Source organism: Coenobita brevimanus, chromosome 102 (assembly GCF_032717465.1).
Source record: "Coenobita brevimanus isolate Jiangsu-jjx chromosome 102, ASM3271746v2, whole genome shotgun sequence".
NCBI classification, from domain to species: Eukaryota; Metazoa; Arthropoda; class Malacostraca; order Decapoda; family Coenobitidae; genus Coenobita; species Coenobita brevimanus.
In genome coordinates, this window is record NC_137055.1 from 253,019 (window position 1) to 278,847 (window position 25,829).

Consider the following 25,829-nt stretch of genomic DNA (forward strand, 5'->3'; position numbering starts at 1 on the left):
TCAGTCACAAGTGTGGCATAAAGAGGTCGACTTCTTGGCATCCTGAAGGTCCAGGACAAAACAAAGTAGTTTATGAAGAAAATGGAAGGCATGTGAAGGGGAAGGATGTGTTCAGGAGTAGGAAGTTGCCCAACGAGAAACTGGACAAAGCGATATATAAGTGGCACACGCAGGAGCAAGCTGAGTGTGTTCCCATATGTGACCTGGATATTCAACATGCAGCACAAAGGCTTGCTACTCACCTTACAGCAGTGTTTCAGGTGTTCTGATGGCTGACTATGGAGGTTCAGGAGGTGCCATGGCATTGCTAACAAGGCCATAATTGGGGAGATACTCAGTGTCGATGTCAGTGATGTGGAGCTGTTCGTAGTATACTCAGAAGCTGGTGGAGAATGAGAGGCTGCTAGCTCCAGAATTACAGCGCTGGTGAAACTGGTCTCTTTGGGTGTGCTCTCCCTCAAAATACTCAGGCTTCGAAGGACATTGGCAGCACCCCAGGGCATAAGATAATGAAGGAGGTTCTCTCCATTCTGGCCTGTGCCAAAGCTGATGGCTCTTATTGCCTACAGCCAGTCATACTAAGTAAGAGCAAGCAACCTCGGGCACATAGGGACATCATGACCAAGCATGCCTGGTTTACCAAGGATACCTTTCATGACTGGCTCTACCACAGCTTTGACTCTTCCACGAGGCAGCACCAAAAAAGGTATGACATCAGTCCTGACAAGATGGCAATGCACCAGTCCATCTGTCCTCCACCAAACGATGCAGCAAGGGTAGATAACTCAAGGTTTTGTTCCTGGTAGTCAACTGCACTGCCCTTACCTAGCCTATGTAGCAGGGAGTTACAGAGAATGCAAAGAGTCAGTACAGAACTCTTCACCTGCACCAGTGCCTCATTGTGACTGAGGATGGGATGGACCAGAAAGACTGTGAGGACACCAGTGGCAACAAAACCATGTATAACTTCAAGAAATACATCATCAAGGGAATCATCTTCAGTTGGTCAAAGGCGTGGAAGAAAGTGTCTTGCCACGCTCAAGAATGGGTGGTGCAAACTCCTCAGAACCCCGTAGACTCCAACATCACTGCATGATTAGAAGGGGTTTGAGCCACCAAGGGCAGCAGAAATGTCGGCAGTTGCAGAGCAGGGGAACCTTGCTAAGGAGGAGTTGCAAGAGTGACTGGATAAGGATGCTGGTGAGGCGGCTACCATCACCAGACAAGAGGATACTGGTGCTGAACTGCAGCAAGACTAAGTCATAGGCAAAGCAGAAAGTTGAACAGGAGTAGGAGGTGGAGCAGAATGTAGGGGCGATGAACAATGAATGAAGTATCTTTAAAGTCATGAGAATTATTAAGAGATGGATGGGATATTTTATACACTGTTGAATACAGACAATGTAAGATGAACGGCAAGAAATGGGAAGAGTGGAAGGACACTCCCATGGGACACAGAAGGCTGAGATGAAGAAAGCAACTGAAAAGAGCAAATGCACTGGTCTGCCTGGGGTGTCTGCTGAGTTGGAAAATGCATTAGATGATGGAGTGGATTGGATGTTAGGACTGTTGAATGAGGTAAGGGATAAACAAAATAATACTTGAAGACGAGTGTAAGAGTTCCAGTTATAAACATCCATCCATTCATCATCCAATCCTACATTGCCCCATGAGGAGCATAGGAGCCCGGGGGTAGGCAAGTTGGTCCTGACATTTAAGATGAGTGACCAGCCTCACTCATCCCTGAGTGGCATTACGTGTGCAATAAACCCAAACCACACCTTGGATATAAGCCTTCACAGGCTCAATCCACTTGGAGCGCCGCAATTACCTACTAAAATGCCCACCGTGCCCGCCGCCGGACCTCCCACCTCACCACCCCCCACCCCACCACCGGGCCGCCACCGCACCACCACCCCAGGAGGACACAACGGTGGGATTAGTGACCCCAGTCAAGAGGATCATCAAGACATTACGGTCCTGGGTCCTTGTTCCCTGCAATTGTCCCAACCCAAGGTGATCAGAGGAAGAAGACTACATTGCGGGCGGAGCAATGATTGCCAGAAGAGGGGTGGGACTGAACCAGACTCAGTCCCAGGTAGCACCGAATTGACGGCTTTGTTACACCCTCTAGGGCAGGAGGGCCAAGGGTAAGAGGCCCAAGGCTATTGCCTAATAAAGAGTGTGAAGGGGAAAGCGACCCCATGCGCCGGCCTTAACACACCAGAAGGAGAGAGTTGCCCCAGTGCATCGCTCTCTTGCTGTTCTCCCCTTCAGGAGCAACATCCCATCGCCGGCCCTAAGCCGTGGCGTGAGAGCGACCCCGTTCGTCCGGCAGATGTTCCTCCTAGGATAGATCAGCTACCGGCTACGGCCAGAGTACGGATCAGGGTAAAGAGCCCCTGCTACCGTACGTGTAGCACTTCCCTATTACGGAAGCAACACCCCGTCGTCGGCCCTAAGCCGCGGCGTGAGGGTGACCCTGTTCGTCCGGCAGTTGTTCTCCGTACGGGTAAACATTCGACTCCGGCCAGGGCACATACCAGGGTAGAGAAGCCCCTGAAGGTAGACTCAATCCGTATTGGAGAGAGTGTGGCCTCTGTGCCCCTCACTCCGGCTTGTCTCCTACTACGGGAACAACACCACGCCGGCGGCCCTCAGCCGCGGCGAAAGGACGGCCCCGTCCGCCCTACAGGTGTCCCCCGTACGCCGGGCAAGTTCACGGCTACAGCCAGAGTGTGTGACAGGGGAAGGCGACCCCAGGCTCCGGCCTCCAGACGCACTCGAGAGGACACGGGCAACGTGAGTCCTCCTCCCGCCTCTTTCCCTTTGGGGAGCCCTTCATCACCACCCAGGAATATAGCCCCGGAGGAGATGCTAGAGTGGTGGCAAGGCCCGATATCGGGCTTACCACCTACACCCGGGAGTTCCTTGTTCCTGTCCGAGCCCCATAGGAGACACTGCCGCAGCCCAGTCCTGACAGCGCCTCTCCCCCTTGGTGCCCGCAGTCCCAGGACGCCCCAGCCAGACTCTCCAACTCCCGACGAAGGCGATTTGGGCTCCCTCACTTCCCGGAGTCGGAAAAGGCAGGCCCGACTACTCCGGCTGTTTGGCCCCAGTCCCGAGGGCCACCTATCAGGTCGAGGCCCCCAAAACAAAGGGCCTCCCTGCACCCCACCGGCGCGGCCCTAGTACGAGGGCCGCCTCCCAGGTCGAGGCCCCCAGACGGGAGAGCCTCCCTGCTTCCCACCTACGAGTGCGACCTAGAGTGACTATTACCCAGGAAACAGGAAAACAGTGACAGTGACTCCGTAAGAAACAGTAGTCAATAGTGGCCTATCAGAACTCAGTGTTGACAGGGCAGAAAGTGAACTTTGTGAATTATCCTAGTCCCTCCCCATGTAAGAGAGTCAGAGAGTTTTCTGTGAACACCTGAGGTAAGGGCGCGCGGGCTAGTCAAAAGCTTAAGTGTACGTGTCTCCGTGACAAGGTGACAGAGTCGAGTGTCGCTATCCGCACCCTACCTCCTTTATAGTAATATTCCCCAAATAGACTCCCAACTTTGTTTATTCCTTATGTGAACAATTCTATTTATATCCTGCCTCCAAGTGACGTGTAAACCATATTGTAGATAATTCACGATCTCCCTGTATAAACATTGTAGTGTATATGACTCTGCTCTGTGGTGCCAAGTGTTAACTATGTGTCTCTGTGTCCCTGTATCTTAAATATCACTCTACGTGTATTGTTACAATTAGAATTAAGGTAATAGATGTGTTAAGGTATACTGCCTGTTTTTAATGTCCTGTTCCTTTGTTGGTGCTTTACTTCCGGTCTAGGAAGAGGACCCCGCTTCAGTAGCTAGTGTTTTTACGACGAGAAGTCGCCTTAAAAACACAGCATAACATTGGTGGCAAGCGGTGGTTCTGGACCTAAGTAAAAGCACGGAGGAACGATAAAAAGGAAACTTGCACAATGGCAGCCAAATCGCACATCCAATTACCGAGATTCAACCCAGACCAATGCGACATAGAAGTACATTTATATATGGTTAAACCCCTCCTAGACATAGGGTTCGACTCAGACAGAAAAAATTGCAGTCACATTACCTAACCCGGGAAAAATAATCGCCACTGTCACTCCCAAAATCGTCCCGAGGCTAAAATGGGATCAATTCAAACAAATTGTGAAACAGGCGGCAAAACCATCTCTAGGCACAGTTGTAGCCTTGTCGGAACTAGACGCCCTCACATACGACAGAATCCTCGATGACACCTTCATCCAGGCTAGGCGGCTCGTCACCGCTGCGTACCCGGGCACAGACGCAAAAACCCGGGAACAACTCATATTCCACAAACTCCTCAGGATCCTCCCCGATTTCATTAAAAACCACTTCATAATACATGAACCGACGGGAGACCTGGATAAACAAATTAACTTAATAAGGCGCCTTCTAACCGTCCACTCCTCCCCCAAACGCATCGGCATCATCAACCAATTCCCCACGGATCTCATCCCTGTAAATCCATGGGAATTTACTCCTTGCTGCCCTGAGTGCCCAATCCACGACATTCGTGAGCAGCTAAAAGCCGCCCGGGGCAGCAAAACAAAACAAGAGCACCCACAAGCCTCCCCACCATACGCCGATTGCCCCAAGCCTCAAAGAAGGAAAGTGAAACAAGGAAGGCACAGAAGGCGCCCCCCCACTGCCCCTGCATCCCACCGTAATGACAGGGGCCACCTCACATCTCCCCCAGTCTACGACAGGGGAAAACGTCATCTTTCCATTTCCTCTCCTCTCACTATCTCTTCTATTTTGCCCTCCCCTATTCCTACCCCTATTCCTACCACTATCCCTAACCCTCCCACCTCACACACCACTTTCTCCACTACTAGCACCCCCCCCCCTTCCTATTCCTCCCCAACACAAAGCCTGCCTCCCCCTTCGCAGGCCTCCTAGAACCCTTACCTCATCTTTCCCAAACCCACTTCCCAAAACTGCCTCCTCCTGTCTACTCCCTCCCACCTACCACCCCGCACCACCCACCACCATCACATCCCCGCCACTCATTTTTCCCACCTACACAGCCAACTCATTCGCCTTCCCTATCACACCAGCCTCCTCCTCACCCTCACCTGCCTCTCTTTCCTCGCTCACCTCCCCCACCCCATCCTCAACCTCACCATACCCACAAACCCCTTCCCCCACGTCACCCTTGCCTGACCCACCACCACCTTCCTCCGATTCTGATCCTTCACCAACCACCCCACCTCCTCCAACCCACCACTCTCAATCACCGCCCGCTACGCCCACCACCAACACCTTACAACCAGAAACAAAAATTGAAAGGGTGCTATGGCGCCATCACGACCGCCCACCTGTCAGAATCCGAGGGACTCACCACCTTCTCCGACTCCTACGCCGGACCAACCATCCATCTTCCCTCCGGCTCACTCTCAACCCCCATCAGGAGCCTAACACCTTCACCACCCACTGGGTCAGCCTCACCCAACACCTCACCCTGGCCCACCAGACATACACCTCCACCACCTACCACCTCCAGTCACGGGGTCATGACTTCTACAACGCGGAGGGTGGTAAAATGCCCACCGTGCCCGCCGCCGGACCTCCCACCTCACCACCCCCCACCCCACCACCGGGCCGCCACCGCACCACCACCCCAGGAGGACACAACGGTGGGATTAGTGACCCCAGTCAAGAGGGTCATCAAGACATTACGGTCCTGGGTCCTTGTTCCCCGCAATTGTCCCAACCCCAGGTGATCAGAGGAAGAAGACTACATTGCGGGCGGAGCAATGATTGCCAGAAGAGGGGTGGGACTGAACCAGACTCAGTCCCAGGTAGCACCGTACTGACGGCTTTGTTACACCCTCTAGGGCAGGAGGCCCAAGGGCAAGAGGCCCAAGGCTACGGCCGAATGAAGAGTGTGAAGGGGAAAGCGACCCCAGGCTCCGGCCTTAACACAACAGAAGGAGAGAGTTGCCCCAGTGCATCGCTTTCTTGCTGTTCTCCCCTTCTGGAGCAACATCCCATCGCCGGCCCTAAGCTGTGGTGTGAGAGCGACCCCATTCATCCGGCAGATGTTCCTGCTAGGATAGATCAGCTACTGGCTACGGCCAGAGTACAGATCAGGGTAAAGAGCCCCTGCTACCGTACGTGTAGCACTTCCCTATTATGGAAGCAACACCCCGTCGTCGGCCCTAAGCCGCGGCATGAGGGCGACCCCGTTTGTCCGGCAGTTGTTCTCTGTACGGGTAGACACTCGGCTCCTGCCGGGGCACGTACCAGGGTAGAGAAGCCCTGAAGGTAGACTCAATCTGTCTTGGAGAGAGTGTGGCCTCTGTGCCCCTCACTCCAGCTTGTCTCCTACTATGGGAACAACACCACGCCGGCGGCCCTCAGCCGCGGCGAAAGGACGGCCCCGTCCGCCCTACAGGTGTCCCCCGTACGCCGGGCAAGTTCACGGCTACAGCCAGAGTGTGTGACAGAGGAAGGCGACCCCAGGCTCCGGCCTCCAGACGCACTCGAGAGGACACAGGCAACGTGAGTCCTCCTCCCGCCTCTTTCCCTTCGGGGAGCCCTTCGTCACCACCCAGGAATATAGCCCCGGAGGAGACGCTAGAGTGGTGGCAAGGCCCGATATCAGGCTTACCACCTACACCCGGGAGTTCCTTGTTCCTGTCCGAGCCCCGTAGGAGATGCTGCCGCAGCCCAGTCCTGACGGCGCCTCTCCCCCTTGGTGCCCGCAGTCCCAGGACGCCCCAGCCAGACTCTCCAACTCCCGACGAAGGCGATTCAGGCTCCCTCATTCCCCGGAGTCGGAAAAGGCAGGCCCGACTACTCCAGCTGTTTGGCCCCAGTCCCGAGGGCCACCTATCAGGTCGAGGCCCCCAGACCAAAGGGCCTCCCTGCACCCCACCGGCGCGGCCCTAGTACGAGGGCCGCCTCCCAGGTCGAGGTCCCCAGACGGGAGAGCCTCCCTGCACCCCACCTACAGTGCGACCTAGAGTGACTATTACCCAGAAAACAGGAAAACAGAGACAGTGACTCCGTAAGAAACAGTAGTCAATAGTGGCCTATCAGAACTCAGTGTTGACAGGGCAGAAAGTGAACTTTGTGAATTATCCTAGTCCCCCCCATGTAAGAGAGTCAGAGAGTTTTCTGTGAACACCTGAGGTAAGGGCGCGCGGGCTAGTCAAAAGCCTAAGTGTACGTGTCTCCGTGACAAGGTGACAGAGTCGAGTGTCGCTGTCCGCACCCTACCTCCTTTATAGTAATATTCCCCATAAAGACTCCCAACCTTGTTTATTCCTTATGTGAACAATTCTATTTATATCCTGCCTCCAAGTGACGTGTAAACCATATTGTAGATAATTCACGATCTCCCTGTATGAACATTGTAGTGTATATGACTCTGCTCTGTGGTGCCAAGTGTTAACTATGTGTCTCTGTGTCCCTGTATCTTAAATATCACTCTACGTGTATTGTTACAATTAGAATTAAGGTAATAGATGTGTTAAGGTATACTGCCTGGTTTTTATGTCCTGTTCCTTTGTTGGTGCTTTACTTCCGGTCTAGAAAGAGGACCCCGCTTCAGTAGCTAGTGTTTTTATGACGAGAAGTCGCCTTAAAAACACAGCATAACACCCACTAAACCACCAGGCGCCATAATTTGGTTATATGGTTACCACCCAGCGTGGTAAATGGTTTCCTGGTGTACAGGAAACCATTTGCCTTGTCACTCAGTGTAAAGTCACCCATAGGCACAAGGAACAGGAGAAAATGAAGGAAAGAAAAACAAAACAGGGAGTGTTACGTCACCTGTAGGCAGAAGGATGAGGAAAGCATGAAGTAAAGAAAGAAGAGGAAGGAAGGAAAAGAGGGAGGAGAGGAAAGGGCAGACACCCGAAAGCAGCTCTACATCGAGTGAATGGATGGTGAGCGCCCCCACCCACCACTACCACTTAGTTTATAAAACAAAAGGGAATTATTTTGGAGTGTGGAAGCTATAGAGGAAGAAAGGTGATAGAACATGGTATAAAGATTTTAGAAGTTGTTTTAGCTCAAAATGTAGTGTACTGTCACATGGAGAGAAAGGATGTAAATAAAATGATAAGAAGGGCATATGTGAGTCATGTCTGAAGGTAGGGGGGAGGCTTGTTAGGTCGAGAAGGTGGGTGAAGGTGAAAAATGGGTTTGTGGGAAAGATACGGAGGCTGGTGAGGCGAGGGAATTATTTGGATGAACTGTATAAGACGCTAACAAGGTAGGTGGCACGGTAGGTCAATCAGAAGACGGTGATAAGTGAGGGAGAAAGAGACAGCGACTGGTGAGGCTAGGGAACTGCAAGGGGGATAGAGCTGGCTGAATGATGTATATAAGATAAATATTTGCCATCCCCTATTGTAATCTGGTAGTCAATGGATGGATTCAACTGACAGGCAATACGAAACGCACCCTTGGATAAGTAACTCCCCACCCCACCCCACCCCACCCAACCCCCCAGAAAATGGCCATGTCCGTGAGGTGGAGTCAGGATTCCGGGGTCTTGAATGATGAGAGAATTTGTGTGCGACCCATTTCACTGGCCATGACGTTGATTCTCTCTCTCTCTCTCTCTCTCTCTCTCTCTTGGCATATCATCGCCAATCCTTTCACATCTATGACGTTTTTATTTTATCATTGTTATTATTATAATTATTTTTTTCAAGCATGAGAGATGCTGTGGGAGGGCAAGCATAGGCCAAAGGAGGAGGGGAGGGAGAAGCAAGGAAGGAAAGAAGGGAGGCGTGTGCAGGGCAAGAGGAAGGCAGGAGAGATGGTTCGGCCGTGGCCGGGAAGACCTCGGTTCGGCTGGGGGGGAGGGGAGTGCAGGAGAGTGTGGAGAGGGAGAAAAGGTGGGACGGCGTGTATAGCGCAAGAGGGAGGGTGGGATGGGATTAAGTAGGGAGAATATGAGGGTGGGCGTGTCTAGGGCAGGGAATAGGAGGTGAGGATTGGGCAGGGCAGGGCAGGGCAGGGCAGGGTGGGAGACTGTTCTGTTGAGGAAGGGACGGACGGGCGGTCTTCAGCAAGCTGGGCGTGTCAAGGGCAGGGGGTAGGAAGGGTAAGATATGGGGGGAAAGGGAAGCGTGTTTTAGGGAAAGATGGAAGGAGGGGAGGGATGGTAGGGTAGGGTAGGGTAGGCGTGTCTTGGGGCGGGGCAGGGTAGCGGTGTGGGTGTTGGCTGGTGCGCCTGCCAGTGTGTGTGCCCGAGTGTTGCTGTGTGTGTGTGTGTGTGTCTCATCTGCCCCGACGAACCCAATTTCGACCACGACACTTCCGAACCAATAACGCGAACTTAGTAACGACTGAGTCCTGGGCAGACCCCAGGGAGCCAGGACCCAGCAGGGTCCCGGTCCGGGGACGTTGTACTTCCCTGCCCATCCAGGTCAGTGCAGGTCATATATTGCTCTTGCTGTGTAGGTGTGGGGTCGCAGCCGTGGCCTTCGTGGCGGCACCTCCTAAAATCGTCTCGGAATATACTCGTTCAAGTGTTCTGCTGGTTTCATGGATTTTAAGCACTATATTTATTACTTTATTTTTGTAGTCTTACAGTTTATACTCTGAAATTTAAGTGGCCTTGGAAATTTGGTAACACCTATGCCTCAGCGATTCATTCTGTATATTATACCCCGTGTTCTTCATGCGGTCTCAAGATGTAGCAGGCAAAATAAATCGCTAAGGAAAATGTGATTCGAAGTCTGCACAACCTTGAATGCAGGCCCTAGTTTAACGTAATTTTGATTCCCGCTACTGCCAGACCATTTTATTCCGCTAAGAAGAGCACCACAGCAGTAGAGGGGTTAATGGAGACTGGAGCTGACCCCTCCAGTGTGGTAAGTCTCCCTCGAGCTGCATAATGTCAAAGGAGAGGTAAAATAGAACTAAATACAGGGCACCTCGAGAGATTTATTTATTTATTTATAGTAGGGGGTTATTCCTGGGCTGGTATTGGGTAAACAATTCTCTAAATCATGAAGCTACATCATCCACTCACTTGATGTAGTACTGCCTACTTCCTTAGCTTTTATCTTTCTTTTTCTGTGCCTGCCCTCCTCTCTTCCTATTCCTTCTATCTTTCCTGTCACTTCTTTTTCCTTTACAGGTGGCTTTATTTTGAGTGACAAGGCAAATGGTTTCCTGTAAGCCAAGAAACCATTTACAACGCTGGGTGGTAACCATATAACCAAACCATACGTGCTCCCTACGTGTCAACAAGTGGGTTGGTGGAGGGTTGGTGCCCCTCCCTGTAAAACAACTAACTCAGTGTCAAATGGCCACCCTTTACGGGATTATGGTGTCTGGCAATAGATAGATAGATGAAGCTACAGTTACTATGGCCTTCTGAGTTAATGATGAGGTACACAATTATTACCCACAAGGTCATCAGTAATTGTAGCTGAGTACCGGGTGTGCACTGAACCCAGGTTAATATACAGTAGATTTTGTGTGTTTACTCAAAATTGGCCCTTGGATAGCCTCCTAGTTTCTTTTTTCCTGTATTATTATTTTTATCATGAGGAACCATATATACGTTACTGAGGATGCTGTTTTATCCTGTCGTATTTTTGGTGACCTATTCTGGTAAAATTTTAAGTGACAAAATTAAGTGACGGTTTCGGTATTATTTTTTTTGTGAGGGTTAATTCCTTATGTGGCATCTCGTCACCATTCCCACCATCGTGCTCTATTTTAAATGGTATGGGAGGCTTCGTAGCGCCTCTTCCTTAGCGATTTATTTCAGTTAACAAAGCTTGAGACTGTTGCTTCCCATACATATCGTTTTAATGTCGATAAGTGCTGGAGAGGGATGCCTTCAGGTGGTGGTTCTGCTATGACTGGGTGGTGGAGCTGCCCGGTTATACAAACATCCCTCACTCCCCTCCCTATCCCCAGCAAGGACGATGGTGGACTGCAGGAGATGGACAACTTCAGCCTGCAGTCCACCAGGTTCGTGTTTAGATAAGCCTGGGGTTGCAGCTACTACTACTAATATTACAACTACTACTACTACTACTACCACTGCTGCTACTTCTCCTTCTTCTTCTACTATTACTACTACTATTATCACTACTGCTGCTGCTACTACTACTTCTACTACTATCACTACTGCTGCTGCCGCTACTACTACTACTATTTTTTCATAAAAATCACCTCCATCCATTGGGGAGTTATATTGTGAAGATCAGCACCAACCCTGCTAATACAGTTCACCATTTGGAGTTGTAATGTGAAGGTTAACACTAACCCTCATATTACAATCCGTTGGCCCCAAGCACGCCAACGGCTGTGGTTACCAACCATCTACTATTACTATTATTACTTTAGTTTGTATTTGTTGATATTACAGTGTAAATAAAGACATTAAACTATTGGAGTCGCTGGTCTATGCGACTCTCGACCACTGTAGCTTCGTAATCCATACCCGCCAGAGAGACAGGCCTGAGGGCTGATGATCTTGTGCCCCTGAGACATAGCAGAGCAGACCTCACGAGGGAGAATGACAGTCCACATCTCACCCTGGCCAAACAGAAAGGTTGACGTTTCTTCTCAGAAAGAACCTCTGCCGGTCTCAAGTAGAATCTCTCTGCCTCTGGACCCATCCCACTTCATGTTATGAACACAAGGGGAGTGAATCGACCGTGGTCCACATGTTGGATCCTTTCTTGATAGTTTCTGTTTTTTTCTTGTTCATTCCTTTTGTGTGCAGCTTCGAGAGACAGTTCACGATGACATGCTGCCATGGGATTGAATATCCTGATGTCGAAGAACGCCCTCTGCCCACGTGTCCTGAAACCTCAAGCACTGACATCCACTCTTGCATCATTTGATGTGTTTGCTGTTCTGTGGGTGAAGTGCTTGCCGTCCAGGGGTAGCAGAGCTGGCTCAGTCGTGACATCATGGCATATTTTCTGCAGCATTTTGGCAGTGAGGTCGCGTACTTCATCGTGTCGGATGCAAACAAAGCCTCCCTTCTTGCATACCATTGCATGGTTTGCACCAAAAGCAGTGCCACAGGCAGTGCTGAGGTAGGTTCTCTATTGGCCATCCATATCTCAAGTCTATGGCGTCGATAAATTCGTGTTTGTTGAAACGGAAGCCTTTTGCCTTGAGAAGCAGGGTTGTCAGCCAGTTCGATGCCCCAACCTCCTGTGCAATTTCAACTCTACTGCACTGGTCTGGTGTTAGGTGTTCGGTTATGTGCTGCAGCACGTCCTTTTGTCTTGCTTCACGCTCCTTATCTGTGTCTTTATGCCTTTGGCTGTCGATTTCACTCATCTCAACCTGGGCGCAAATCTTCTGTGACAAGGATTCGGAGAGCCTGAGTGAATTTCTGTGTTCATTGCTTGCCACGGCTACTGGATTTATAATGCCAAGGCCTCCCATCCTGGGTGGTAGTGCTAGAAGGTCCCTCTCTTCTGGTGTGGGGATGTGGCCATTGGTTAGAGATGGGAGGAATAATCCCTGATTGCATCCTCCAGTGGTTGTAGCAGCAACTCAATGTCCGGTATGGTCCTCATCATGAAGGTCCATTTGTGCTTTACACCATAGGTAAATGTGCTGTATGCTGCTTAGGGTTGTTTTTACGTGACTGGATAATGTATGAATTTCTTCTACCCATGTCTTTACCTTATCACTCACATATCTGTCTTTGAATTCCTAAGTTCCAATCAGCACCTAGATGCCTCTGACCATCCTTAGTCACTGCTACTGCTGCTGCTGCTACTACTACTACTACTACTACTATTACTACCACTACTACTACTGCTAATGACAACAGTAATAACAATATCAACATGGTCTGCATCTGTAACAAACAAGAGGTGACCGGTAATTGAGATGTGCATAAATGAATCGCAATGGAGGAGGTGTTGAGAAATCTCCAGCCACAAAGAATAAGACCTATTTTCTTCCTTGCACGCTCACCTTTTAGCCTCACACATCTAAGTTCCATTGCCCCCTTTTTCCCATTTTCCTTGCATTCTCTTATTCATTTTCCCTTTTTTCCCATTTTCTATTCATTGTTTTTTCCGGGCAGACTAGTCACAAAAATGGAGTCACACATCTCAGCTACATTTTTCATATTTTCTCCATTATTCTTCTTTCTCCATTTTCCCATATTTTTGAGTTCCCCATTTTTCCTTTCCCCATTTTTTTTTTTCATTCCGTTACAAATCTACGAATCATGGAGTCTTCAAAATCTCACATACTTCAATTTTTTTCCCTATTTTATAATTTCTCGTGAATTTCGACCTCCCCATTTTCCCAGTTTCACCATTTTTTCCAGTTCCCATTTCCCCCATTGCCACTAGTTAGATTAGGGACAGATCAGGGAGTCTCGCAGATCGCAGTTACATTTTTCGCGTGTTCCCCTTTACATTTTTCGCGTTTTCCCCTTTCCATTTTTCGCGTTTTTCCATTCACATTTTTCGCGTTTTCCTACTTTTACATTTTTCGCGTTTTCCCATTACATTTCTTGCGCTTTTCCCCTTTTTTTTTTTTTGCGTTTTCCCATTACAGTCTTTCGTTTTTTTCCCTCTGCTCTTCTCCGTGTTTTCCTCTGCATTTTTCGCTTCCCCCTTCCCCGTTTATTTCATTTTAGTTTCCAAAGACAGGTGACAGACGAAGACAAAAGTTAAAGAAAAAAGACTGTATAGCCTAATTTTTTACCGTATTGAAATTCTATGGAAAAAAAAAAAATCGATGTGTATGTATTATTAAATGTTACAAAAATGAAGATATCACCCTCCAAAAGAGAGCAGTTTTTAAAAGAGAACTTAGATAGGGTTGCGAGTGTAGCCGTAATCCTGTTGGAACCGTTGTCTTTGTCAGGACTCAAATACCAACGGTCTGTGTGTGCCCACGGAGATGAAGAGACGGGGTGGAAAATTTGATCTTGTAGACGTTACGAATCAAAGCTGTATCTTTATTGCTGATTTGTTGATTTATTTCTTTTTTAAGCGCGTTTCCTCACCATGCATCTGATAGGAATGATGCCCGTATTCTCGACGGTTAAGAAAACTCCCAGCCTCTTCCTTAGCTATTTACTGTATTTTTGGAGGCAGTTGGTTAACAGCAGTTTGTATGCTATTTATGCTGAGTAGCCTTTATTAGTGTTTGAATGAGTGGTACAAAAGAGGACAGTAGGGAATCAGGAGCAGTAAGCTAAATACAACGGTAAGGGAAAGGTGTTAGGGAGTCGCGTGCTAGGACATCCCACGTGCTTCATTGCTCGTGTGAGTTAAAATTGTTTCACTGATAGATTAAACTTATTTTTCTCTTGAAGTTGCTCATAATGCGTAATATGTGAAATCAGAAAGGAGTGTTTTGTGCTTTAAACCTGTCATGAAGTAGAGCATTTCGTTTTATTTATCAATTTTTGTTTTACTAGTATTTTGCCTGCACACATCCTAGAGCAGAGGTCAGCAACCCTTCAAGCTGGAAGAGCTATTTATTTTAAAGTTTCATAAAAATGTAGTACTCTCGGAACCGCAATATAAAAAACTGTTTCAAACCGAAATCCACAGTACTGTACTTTTAAATCTAAATAAAACATTACTGTGATATTGTTCGATCTACTTGTATTCACAAAGCGAAACAAAATATGATAATGTATTTTGTAATTTATTCAGTATGCTTCAATATTGTTATGTGAGGCCTTCGTTCTGAAAGAATAAATTATTATTTATGAAGCTTCTGGAGCCGCAGGTTGCCAGCCTCTGTCATGGAGTTAGGTGTCGTCTGTGGTGCTGGAGTGTGATAATGGAGAATACGTGGAAAACAGTTGTATAGACGTAGTGAATTGAAACACCATCCCTGCTTTTAAGCTGTTTATAGCCGTACACGAGCTAAACAGTCGCTTGCAATCGAATATCCATACTGTCAGTGAGGAAGCAGTACGAGGCAGCTTTGAAACACATGAACAGCGGAGTTTATACCTACGAGTGTTTAGTCAAGAGCCCGATGTGAGAAATTAGTGTATTTTGCCATCTGGGTCGACTGACTGAGTTCGTTGCCTGCAGGTGATGATCTCAACCTGCGTGGGTCTCCAGGCTGTAGCTAACTGGGTCCTCAGCAGGTGGAAGAAGGTAAAATAATAATAATAATAATGATCCTCGTGTGTGTGCGTGTGGTTGCGTGTGTGTGGCTAGGCTTTTCCCCTCACGCACGCCTTTACCCGCCATTCGTGTTTACATAATTCGCCTGCTATTTCACTGCACCCACCCCACTTTTAGGCATGCCCACTGCTTTCCTCCCAGACGCACAGTATCACAGGAAATTATATATGCGCTGAGAAACAGATCGTCTCTCTTAGTTTTGGAATATTAATAGAGGAAAATAAGCAGAAATGAAGTATTAAGCGATTTTCCTCCCGAGTTTAGCATACATAACTGCTCGTCATTTGGCGTATACAAAATTACATATACTTGAAACCAGACTGAAAATACTGAGATAAAATTCACTATCTATTTATCTATTGCCAGACGCCTTAATCCCGTAAGGGGTGGCCACAAACAAATCGCCTCCATGGCGCCCTGTCCCCGGCCATTTCACTGCCCTGCTACCAGCTCACACAGCCCTCTCTCATATACCTTTCCACTCCATCCCTCCGTCTCATCTTCAGCCTACCCCTCTCTCATATACCTCTCCACTCCATCCCTCCATCTCATCCTCGGCCTCTCCCTCTCTCATATACCTCTCCACTCCATCCCTCCGTCTCATCCTCGGCCTCTCCCTCTCTCATATACCTCTCCTCTCCATCCCTCCATCTCATCCCCTGCCTCCCCCTCCCTCTTCCCTCCTCCACCTCACTCGCATACTCTCCTCGTTAGTCTCTCGCTCTCCATCCTCTCCACATGGCCAAACAAGATTCACAGTGAGTGTTTAATTTACAATGTTGGCTCATTTTTACCAAGACAGCTGATGGGGAAAACGATTACATTTTCTGTGGTTTTCTTGTTCCTGGTTGTGTGTGTGTGTGTGTGTGTGTGTGTGTGTGTGTGTGTGTGTGTGTGTGTGTGTGTGTGTGTGTGTGTGTGTGTGTGGCTAATAACATGAGCGTAAATATTTGAACATATGGAAGCACAGTGGCCTGGAATTGTTATAGTCAGGGGCTCGTTTGCCTGTGTGGCTCTAGAACATACGTAACACATCTTCCTAAGCTATTTATTCTGCATATTACATCTTATTATTGTGTTATTGATGCAAACAGTGTTGATGTTAAAACGATATAAAGAAACATGCAAGAGAATGTTAAGGTGTAATGTGCAAAATAAATTGCTAAGGAAGAGGTGTTACGAAGCCTCATCTACCTAGAATTCGATTCACAATACACGCGTGAAGTCATTACGCGAGAGAATAAAGATACGATCAAGGTCAGTTCATAGCATGGTTGGTTATACGTTGAGCGAGACATTTCCGTAAGTATAATTAATCGTGAACAATTTCTGGCCGTATAAAGGACACGACCTTCAATCAATCAATCAATCATTTCCTGTGGCACCCCACGGGATGCATAGGGCCTCGATGAACTCTCTCCACCAATATTTGTCTCTTGCCATCTCCTTCAGGTCCCACCAACACTCCTCTCCTGCTTCTCTTTTCATTGTCCTCAACCAGGTTTCCTTCGGAGGACACGACCTTACTTAAGCGTTATTGTCCCCAGAATGTTAAACAAACATGAATTATCGAAGGCTGGAAGCTTTGTATTTTCATGCAAAAGTGGAAGGCGTGATGTAGCAAGCGAAATAGTGACTGAGTAGTTCCAGTTGGTTTGATCTATTTTAACTGCAGTCGTGCCGTGTTCATTTGTGGTAATGCATATTTATCTAAAATAGTAATGTTCTAAAAAAAAAAAAAAAAGGCATTTATAAAGTCGAATACTCGGTACTGATAACTCGCACTCAAAAGAAAAGGAGTATTAGCTGCGTATGTGTATCAAGCGTCATTACTGTAGTTATATATAGATAGATAGATAGATATGACTGCTTCTGACCACTAGGACACCTTTTTACTTTCACAGTGGTAACTTATTCGGTGCCTACCCCATAAAACCCCATTAAATACACCAGCTGTGCACAGGACATTCTGGTCGTCAGGACAGATCACTGGCATGACTCCTGAATAACATCGGGAATAGAAAATCTCTATAGTGTTGTTTCCGACCAGTATTCAGCCGAAAGGCGACGAGTGTATAACGATTACATACTTTTTCTGGCTAATGTACACAGCTTTTATTCATGTCTAGAAATACATGTTTAAATTTGGTAGTTTGCGATTTCTTTCATTACTTTTATTATGAAAATGTCCTGCACTAAAACGATTTTTCGTCCATGTATGAATATATTAACTGACGTCCTCTGTCATACATGTTTTTGAACACCTTCGTCATCAGCTTCTTATAGCCCTCGTCACCGATATCTTTGGACACTTTCATCATGGACACTTTTAACGGATTTTCTCACGCACACACTTCCACGAACATAGTAACTTCCTCATGCACGGTTTCATTTCACCATAAATATTTGTACAGTATTTTTGCTCTTTGACGTGAATTTATTGCCAACTTTCTCACGTGTTTGTATCGTTCTACCATGATTTTCTCTCTCAAATAGTGCTGTTGCCAAATTCTGTGATGTGATTTTGCTGTGATGTGGTGCTTGTGTGGAGTTTACGTGATGTTTTTTCCTTCGAGTTTTTCCTCTGTGCTTAACTCTGTGGCTGATTAACCCGTGATTTTATTTATTTATTTATTTATTTATTTTGAAGTGCGTTTCTCCACCATTCTTCCGAAGTCAGTGGTCCCCAGATTTCGACGGTTAAAGGAAGCTCCCTAGCACCTTTTCCTTAGCTATTTATTTTTGGAGACAGCTGGTTCATAGTAGTTTAGCCAAATGAGATCGCCCGTCATAAGCTGGTGAAAAAAGCTCCAAGTTATCAGCTCTAACCAAAAATGTATTCATCTATCTATTCATGGCCAGACGCCTTAATCCCGAAAGGGGTGGCCACAAACAAATCGCCTCCATGTGGCTTCCCCGCCATTTCATTGCCCTGCTCCCAGCTCACACCCCCCTCTCTCATATACCTCTCCACTCCATCCCTCCATCTCATCCTCGGTCTCCTCTTCCCCACTCCACCTCACATACACTCTCCTCGTCAGTCTCTCACTCTCCATTCTCTCCACATGGCCAAAACACCCCAGCGTGCAAGGTTCTTGCTAACTGCTGATGGCTGCCAGCCATTTGGCTCCTAAGGTTTCAGATTTACGAGCCAAATATATTTTTAGCAGCCAAAGTGACTACCAGCAGAAATTGTTTGAGCAATATAATAGCTATTTACCCACTGTGATGATTACAATCACATAATGAGGTTTTAAACATTCACAATGGCGAGAAGGAGACTTAATAATCGATCACAACGTGCTTTTTTGTTCAATTGAGATTTACTTATTTTGAACTTTTCTGGGTTTTGAAGTGGATGTATAGTACTTTCTCCTCGCCAAAAGGCGACTTCCATGTAAAATTTGTTCGCCAAAGGGGAAAAAAAAAAAAAAAAAAAATCGCATTTGCGAGCTGTGGCTGGCCCAACAAGAGCCCTGGCGTGTTTCTCCTAACGCTTCCTATCACATCCACATCCACAGCACAACGCTGCTTCACATCCCCATTTGTCAGTCTCTCACGTAACTCCACACGCTCCTCTCAAATAACTCCTTTGTATAATATTCTTGACTTTTTATTTTTATTTTTGCCCCCTAGTTTTCATTTTCTTATTTACCGTATTAAAATTATCTGATATTTACCGAAATAAAATGCAAAGAATATGACTGGCGCTTCAAGGGTTAAGGCAGGGAACCCAATTGTCCTTCTATTCCTCAGTGTCCATCCCCCTGTCAGGTCTTAAATGAGCTGTTGGCAACCATTGACATACCACGCCTTGTTGCCAACTCACGACCCCTCCCCCAGATTATGCCCCTCCCCTCTCTTCCTCCCCTCCCCTCCCTTCCTCCCCTCCCTCCTCTTGTTACCATCCCCCCTCCCTTCTCCCCCACCGCCTACGCTATCGCCGCCACGCCAACACAGCGTGTGTTGCTTGGGGGAGATTTGCATAGCGTGTGTTTGTTTGCATAGCGTGTGTGTTTGTGTTTGCATAGCGTGTGTGTTTGCGTAGCGTGTGTGTTTGTATTTGCATAGCGTGTGTGTTTGTATTTGCATAGCGTGTGTTTGTATTTGCATAGCGTGTGTTTGTATTTGCATAGCGTGTATTTGCATAGTGTGTGTTTGTATTTGCATAGCGTGTGTGTTTGTATCTGCATAGCGTGTGTGTGTTTATTTACACAGCGTGTGTGTGTATTTGCATAGCGTTTGTTTGTATTTGCATAGCGTTTGTTTGTATTTGCATAGCGTGTGTGTTTGTATCTGCATAGCGTGTGTGTGTGTACTGTATTTGCATAGCATGTGTATGTGTGTCTTTGCATAGCGTGTGTGTTTGTATCTGCACAGCGTGTGTTTGTATTTGCATACCATGTGTGTTTGTATTTGCATAGCATGTGTGTTTGTGTACATCATTCCACTTGTTGACCCTCAGACCCCGCGATACTCTCTCTCTCTCTCTCTCTCTCTCTCTCTCTCTCTCTCTCTCTCTCTCTCTCTCTCTCTCTCTCTCTCGCGATGCCCTCCTATGTTAGTTTCTCTCTCTCTCTCTCAGGTCTGCCCTCCCATTGACGTAAAAAGAAAAAAAAAAGATAAATATCCTCTGAGAAGTTGCTTATCCCGGGAAAAACTAGAGAAAAAACAAGAGACAAAAACAAGACAAAAAAGACAAAAACAAGAGAAAAACAACAAACAAAAGACAAAAACAAGAGAAAAACAAGACAAAAACAAGAGAGAAAAACAAGAAAAAAACAAAGAAAAAAAACGAGAAAAACAAGACAAAAGCAAGATGTGTTAATTTCGAGATGCCTGGCTTCTAAAAGACTGAAGGTCGTAAACAGGGAGATACAGCCTTAGGAGGGCGTGTCCACAATGTATGCTTGAAGGACAGGAAATATTGCACACACACACACACACACACACACACACACTGAAGAAACTAACTTGACTAATACTATGGCTCTGCGTCCTTCCCAACAACACTTCTTCGTGACTAGCAACATATTCTGCGGTAGTGTTAGCCAGATCTCATGCTACACAAGAGCAGAATGAGACAGTATTACGACTCTGCATCCTTCCCATGGCACTTCTTCGTGACTAGCACTCTACACAGGTAAAAGTGGACGGCGCATAGGTGAAATCTTTCTGTCTCTCTCTGTCTGTCTGTCTCTCTCTCTCTCTCTCTCTCTCTCTCTCTCTCTCTCTCTCTGAATTAAGCACAGGAGAAATGGAAGCTGGTAATAAGTAATTTCGTGTATTATCTGAGAGAGAGAGAGAGAGAGAGAGGGACAGCTAGCCAACGAGCTTCCAAATAGCAGCTGTCAGACTCGTATTAGGCACGAGTTGGGGGCGTGGGAGGGAGGGGGAGGGGTTTTGGCGGGGGTGGGGGACTAGGAGGAGGTGGGGGGTGACAGAGGGAGGGGGAGGGATCTGGGAGGGGGTGAGGGACTGGGGGTGAGGGGGAGGCGTCTGGGAGTGGGGGTGGGGGGTGAGGGGTGACAGGGGTGGTGAGGGACATTTCTAGCATGCCTCTCTTCCCGGGGTATGCCAGGTGAAGGCAGAGAGGAATGAGACGGGAGGAAAAGGGGAGAAACGAGGAGAGGGGAGATAAAGGAGTAGGAGAGAGGAGAGGGGAGGAAAAGAAAAGAGAGGGGAGGAGAGAAGAGAATAACAGAGGAGAGGAGGAGAGGAAAAGAGAAGAGGGGTGAAGAGAGGAGAGGAGAGGAAAAAAGAAGAGGGGAGAAGAGAGGAGAGGAAAAAAGATGAAGAGAGAAGAGAGGAGGGGAGAGGAAAAAAGAAGAGGGGAGAAGAGAGGAGAGGAAAAAAGAAGAGGGGAGAAGAGAGGAGGGGAGAGGAAAAAACAAGAGGGGAGAAGAGAGGAGGGGAGAGGAAAAAACAAGAGGGGAGAAGAGAGGAGGGGAGAGGAAAAAAGAAGAGGGGAGAAGAGTGGAGGGGAGAGGAGAGGAAAAACGGAGAGATGACAGGACTGAAGTTGACAGGACAATAAAGAGTTGTGGTATCTTTTCCTGTTCTTAGATTTCCATTAACCTCTTCAGCACAATGACGCATTTTTTGGTGTGTATTTTCCATAGTCACTGTGGTTTGTTGTTATGATAAAGAAACTATACTATGTTCACTCTAACTTGGCCTAGATTTCCGTCCTATCCATCTATCTATTGCCAGACGCCTTAATCTCGTAAGGGGTGGCCACAAACAAATCGCCTCCGTGTCGCTGTCCTCCGCCATTTCATTGCCCTGCCCCCAGCTCACCCCCCCCCTCCTCTCTCATATACCTCTCCACTCCATCCCTCCATCTCATCCTTGACCTCCCCCTCCTTCTCCCCCTCCACCTCATTCACATGCACTCTCCCCGTCAGTCTCTCGCTCTCTCTCCTCTTACTGCTTATTTCACGTAGCTCAGTGGCAGAAAAAACAATACTACTGCTCTACATCCTTTACACAGCACTTCTTCGTGACTAACATAATATTCTAGTGTTTTTATAACTCTACGGCAATTTTACGCCAAGTTAGAATAGAAGGAGTGTAGTTGTGGTGATTGTGGTGGTAGTGATGATGAAGTGAATGTATTGTGCTTGTGATGAGTGGTAGTTGTGGTAGTGATGCAGGGTATGGTGACCGTGAGAACCGATGTGACTTGTGGTAGAGTTGGTGTGGTGCCAAAGTGGACAAACTTGCGGTTGGCACTACCACACCACCACCACCACACCACCACTACCACACCACCACCACCACACCACCACTACCACACCACCACCACCACACCACCACCACCACACCACCACCACCACACCACCACCACACCACACTACCACACCACACCACCAGAATCATTGACACCAAATTTGTTGTTGTTGCTCTAAATAGTAAGCGACTGTAGGCCATAGTCAGTTTTATTTTTTTATTTTTTTTTTTTTATGGGGAGGTTGGAATTTGACTGCCATTATTTTCGAGATACAGCGGCGAGGGAAGTATTAAAGTACATTGATTAATTTATTGACGTATGCAACAGGTCAACTCTGGAACTGTCTCCCTCTGTCTGTATTTCCTGCTTCCTACGATCTCCAGTCTTTCAAACGCAGTGTGTCCAGGCATCTCGAAATGATCGGATCTTGAATTTGGCTCTCTCTTGTATTTTGTTTTTCTCTTGGAAGGAGCAGTTATTGCGGGCTCGTGGCCTTTGGTTCCTTCTTCCTAGTATAAAAAAAATAAAAAATAGTAAAGGAAGAAACCCAGGAAGCCAGTTCTCTACCTATCTATCTATAGCCCGACGCCCTAATCCCGCAAAGGGTGGCCGCAGACAAAACGCCTCCAAGTCGCTGTCACCCACCCCACTTGACTGCCCTCCCCAAAACACACTCCCCCTTCCCTCGTATACCTCTTAACTCCATCTCTCCACCTCATCCTCGGTCTTCCCCTCCCTCCACCTCACCTACATACACCCTCTTAGCCAGTTCCAATACCGGAATAAATGTATCTTGTTATTGTTTGTTATTTTTTGTCATTGTTGTGATTTGTTTTATTATTACTGTTATTGTTGCTCTTGTCAGTGTTATTTTTTTATATTTCTGTTATTATTATTATTGTTGTTACGTTATTCCGTTATTATTATTATTATTATTATTATTATTATTATTGTTGTTGTTGTTGTTGTTGCTTCCGTTGATATTACAAGATCATCTAAAAAGCGAACCCGGTACACTGCACTTGTGGCCCTTTTCCTGAAGCCACCATCCTCCTTCCGGGCGACAGGGAGTTGAGGGGCATTCGTATAACCATCCCCTCCCTCCCCCACCTAGCCCCTCCCTCACCCCCACCCAGTGTCACAGAAAAAAAAAAGATGACACTGGTATAACAATAATAATAATAATAATAATAATAATAACGACAACACAGGTAACAGAAGATGAAGATAAGAATAAATAATCAGTAAAAAGAAATAATGCCAATTAATAATAATAATAATAATAATAATAATGAACAACAACAATAGCAACAACGATGATGATGGTGGCGATTAATCAGTAAACAAATAATAATAATAATAATAATAATAACGATGGTGATGAGCAACGGAGACGACGATAAGAACTAACAATCAGGAAACACTACCACCACCACCTCCACCAAATAATATAATAATAATAAAAAATAATAATAATGGTGATGAGCGAATAATAATAATAATAATAATAATAATAATAATCCATACATCCATCCATCATTCAGTCCTACATTGCCTCATGAGGAGCGTAGGATCCCGGGCCTAGGCAGTTAGTCCCGACATTTAAGATGAGTGACCAAACTCACTCATCCCTGAGTGGCATTACATGAGCAATAAACCCCAACCACCCCTTGGATATAAACATTCACCGGCTCAATCCGATTGGAGCGCAAGAATTACTCATTAAAACACCAGGCGCCAAAATTTGGTTATATGGTTACCACCTAGCGTAGTAAATGGTTTCCTGGTGTACACGAAACCATCTGGCTTGTCACTCAGTGCAGAGTCACCCACAGGCAGAAGGAAGAGGAAAGAATGAAGGAAATACAGAAGAGTGTAAAGTCACCCGTAGCATAAGGACGAGGAAAGAATGAAGGATAGACAGAAGAGGATGGAAGGAAAGAAGGATGGAGGAGAGGAAAGGGCAGACACCTGACAGCAGCACTACAGTACATCGAGTGAGTGGATGGTGAGCGCCCCCACCTACCACTATAATAAAAATAATAATAATAATAATAATGGTGATAAGCGATGACGACAATTCTGAACAATCGATATATAAGAACACGAAGAACAGAGCCAGGCATATGCTACGTCACAAAACACGTCACTTTACACGAAATTCCAGTACTCAAAATAACGCTGACAATGCTGACACTAGGAAAAAAATAAATCGCAATGACTTACTTCGCTACGTTGCAGATGCCAGCCATTGTTGTCCTCAATACTGCGCAGTTGTGATTTCATATTCTCCTGGCGTAATCACCTCTTAGGGATTAACACTCTTTTACAGTCCTTGTGACTCTTAAATCATTCCTGTTTGTAAATCTCGTCAGTAGACATGTTGACAATATATTCTACATGAAAAAAAAATAACAAAAAGTGTCCACCAGTTCAAGCCAACGTCTCCCCCACTGAATCACAGAGACACTGGCTGCGTTGAGTGACTGGCCGCGTTTCACTTACCTCAAATATTGTGGTTCCATGCAGTTTTATCCTTTCGAATTACTGAAACGCCACCCATACCACTTCAGAAAACGGCACAATTGTAGAAAATGAACGTATAACAAATAATTTCTCGTAAATATATGAAAATTCGTTAATGATTCCTGATATACGCATTTTTTTTTTTTTTTTTAAGAATTGGGGAACGTTCGTTACTTCCCGCGCCTGCAGACACTTACAATAACATATATATTTCTTAGTAAGGCGTGATGTGTGTGATAAGTTTAACACGACCGTATACGCAATATTTAGGGCAGTAGCAATAAAAATGAAAGCGTGGGGGCCCATAGCATAGCATTTTTCACACACACACACACACACACACCGCTCGCTGGTGCAGTGGTAACGTTCCCGCTTGCCAACTGGTGGACGGGAGTTGGTTGCGAAAAGTTTCACTGACGAAGTGGGTGGTTACTGTCCCCCTGGAGCAAGGGGACGGGTGTGTGCGTGTGTGAAGGTTACAGCCTTGTCCCTAGATCGGACTATATGAGCTCAAAGCTCCCTTCCGGGAGGGTAAAAGCTGACGATCACGACCATCAAGTGACCCTGACCGACCCGGTGAATTACACACACGCAGGCGATAAAGACAGACGTAAAGGAATTCAGTTTCCCAAATAGGGCAATTGATCAGTGGAATGCACTACCGAATGAAACAGTGTGTGCCAAAACTATTCATAAATTTAAGGATATGTACGATAAAAATGGTTTAAGACACGGGACAGTACGAGCTTGACTCATTCCTGTAAAGATACAATTAGGTAAGAACACACACACACACACACACACACACACACACACACACACACACACACACACATTATTCCTCTGCAGTATTTATTTACATATTTAAGACATGCATCACTGACATGGTGACAGAGTTCATTGATTTAAATAGATTTCGCTAACACCTCGACCTGCAATCCTTCCCCCATTTCCAACCCCCACCCCATCCTTGCTCTCCCTCTCTCCGAGCGTGGCTAAGTAGCAACGTATTCTACTGTGCGAATGACCTACCCACACCAGCAGCACGGTTCCCACGCACGGTACTTTGACACTGCAGTTCGCGTGTGTGGTGGAGGGGGAGGGAGGAAGTGTTAACAGTAGAAGTGAAACAGTATATATATATATGTGTGTGTGTGTGTGTGTGTGTGTGTGTGTGTGAGGGATGGAGTGGAGAGGTATATGAGAGAGGAGGGTGTGAGCTGGGAGCAGAGCAGTGAAATGGCGGGGGACATGGTGACGCGGAGGCGATTTATTTGTGGCCACCCCTTACGGGATGAAGGCGTCTGGCAATAGATAGGTAGATAGATGGACTAATAATAATAATAATACATGAAATAATAATAATAATAATAACAATAATAATAAT

At 46.8% G+C, this 25,829-nt stretch overlaps 1 protein-coding gene across 4 annotated transcripts in view; it reads left to right on the forward strand.

Moving 5' to 3' along the window:
• Positions 1 to 9,321: 9,321 nt before the first annotated feature.
• rols (zinc-RING finger and ankyrin repeat domain-containing protein rolling pebbles) overlaps positions 9,322 to 25,829 on the forward strand; it is a 656,798-nt gene continuing 640,290 nt past the window's right edge. The window contains exons 1-2 of one of the 4 annotated variants that reach the window (XM_080284584.1): positions 9,322 to 9,452; positions 15,088 to 15,153. In XM_080284584.1, coding sequence (XP_080140710.1) covers positions 15,091 to 15,153 — 63 coding nt within the window. In that variant the 5' untranslated portion in view covers positions 9,322 to 9,452; positions 15,088 to 15,090. Of the gene's footprint in view, positions 9,453 to 11,971; positions 12,094 to 15,087; positions 15,154 to 25,829 lie in introns of those variants that run through there. The other 3 variants (XM_080284583.1, XM_080284586.1, XM_080284587.1) reach the window with 3 other exon arrangements.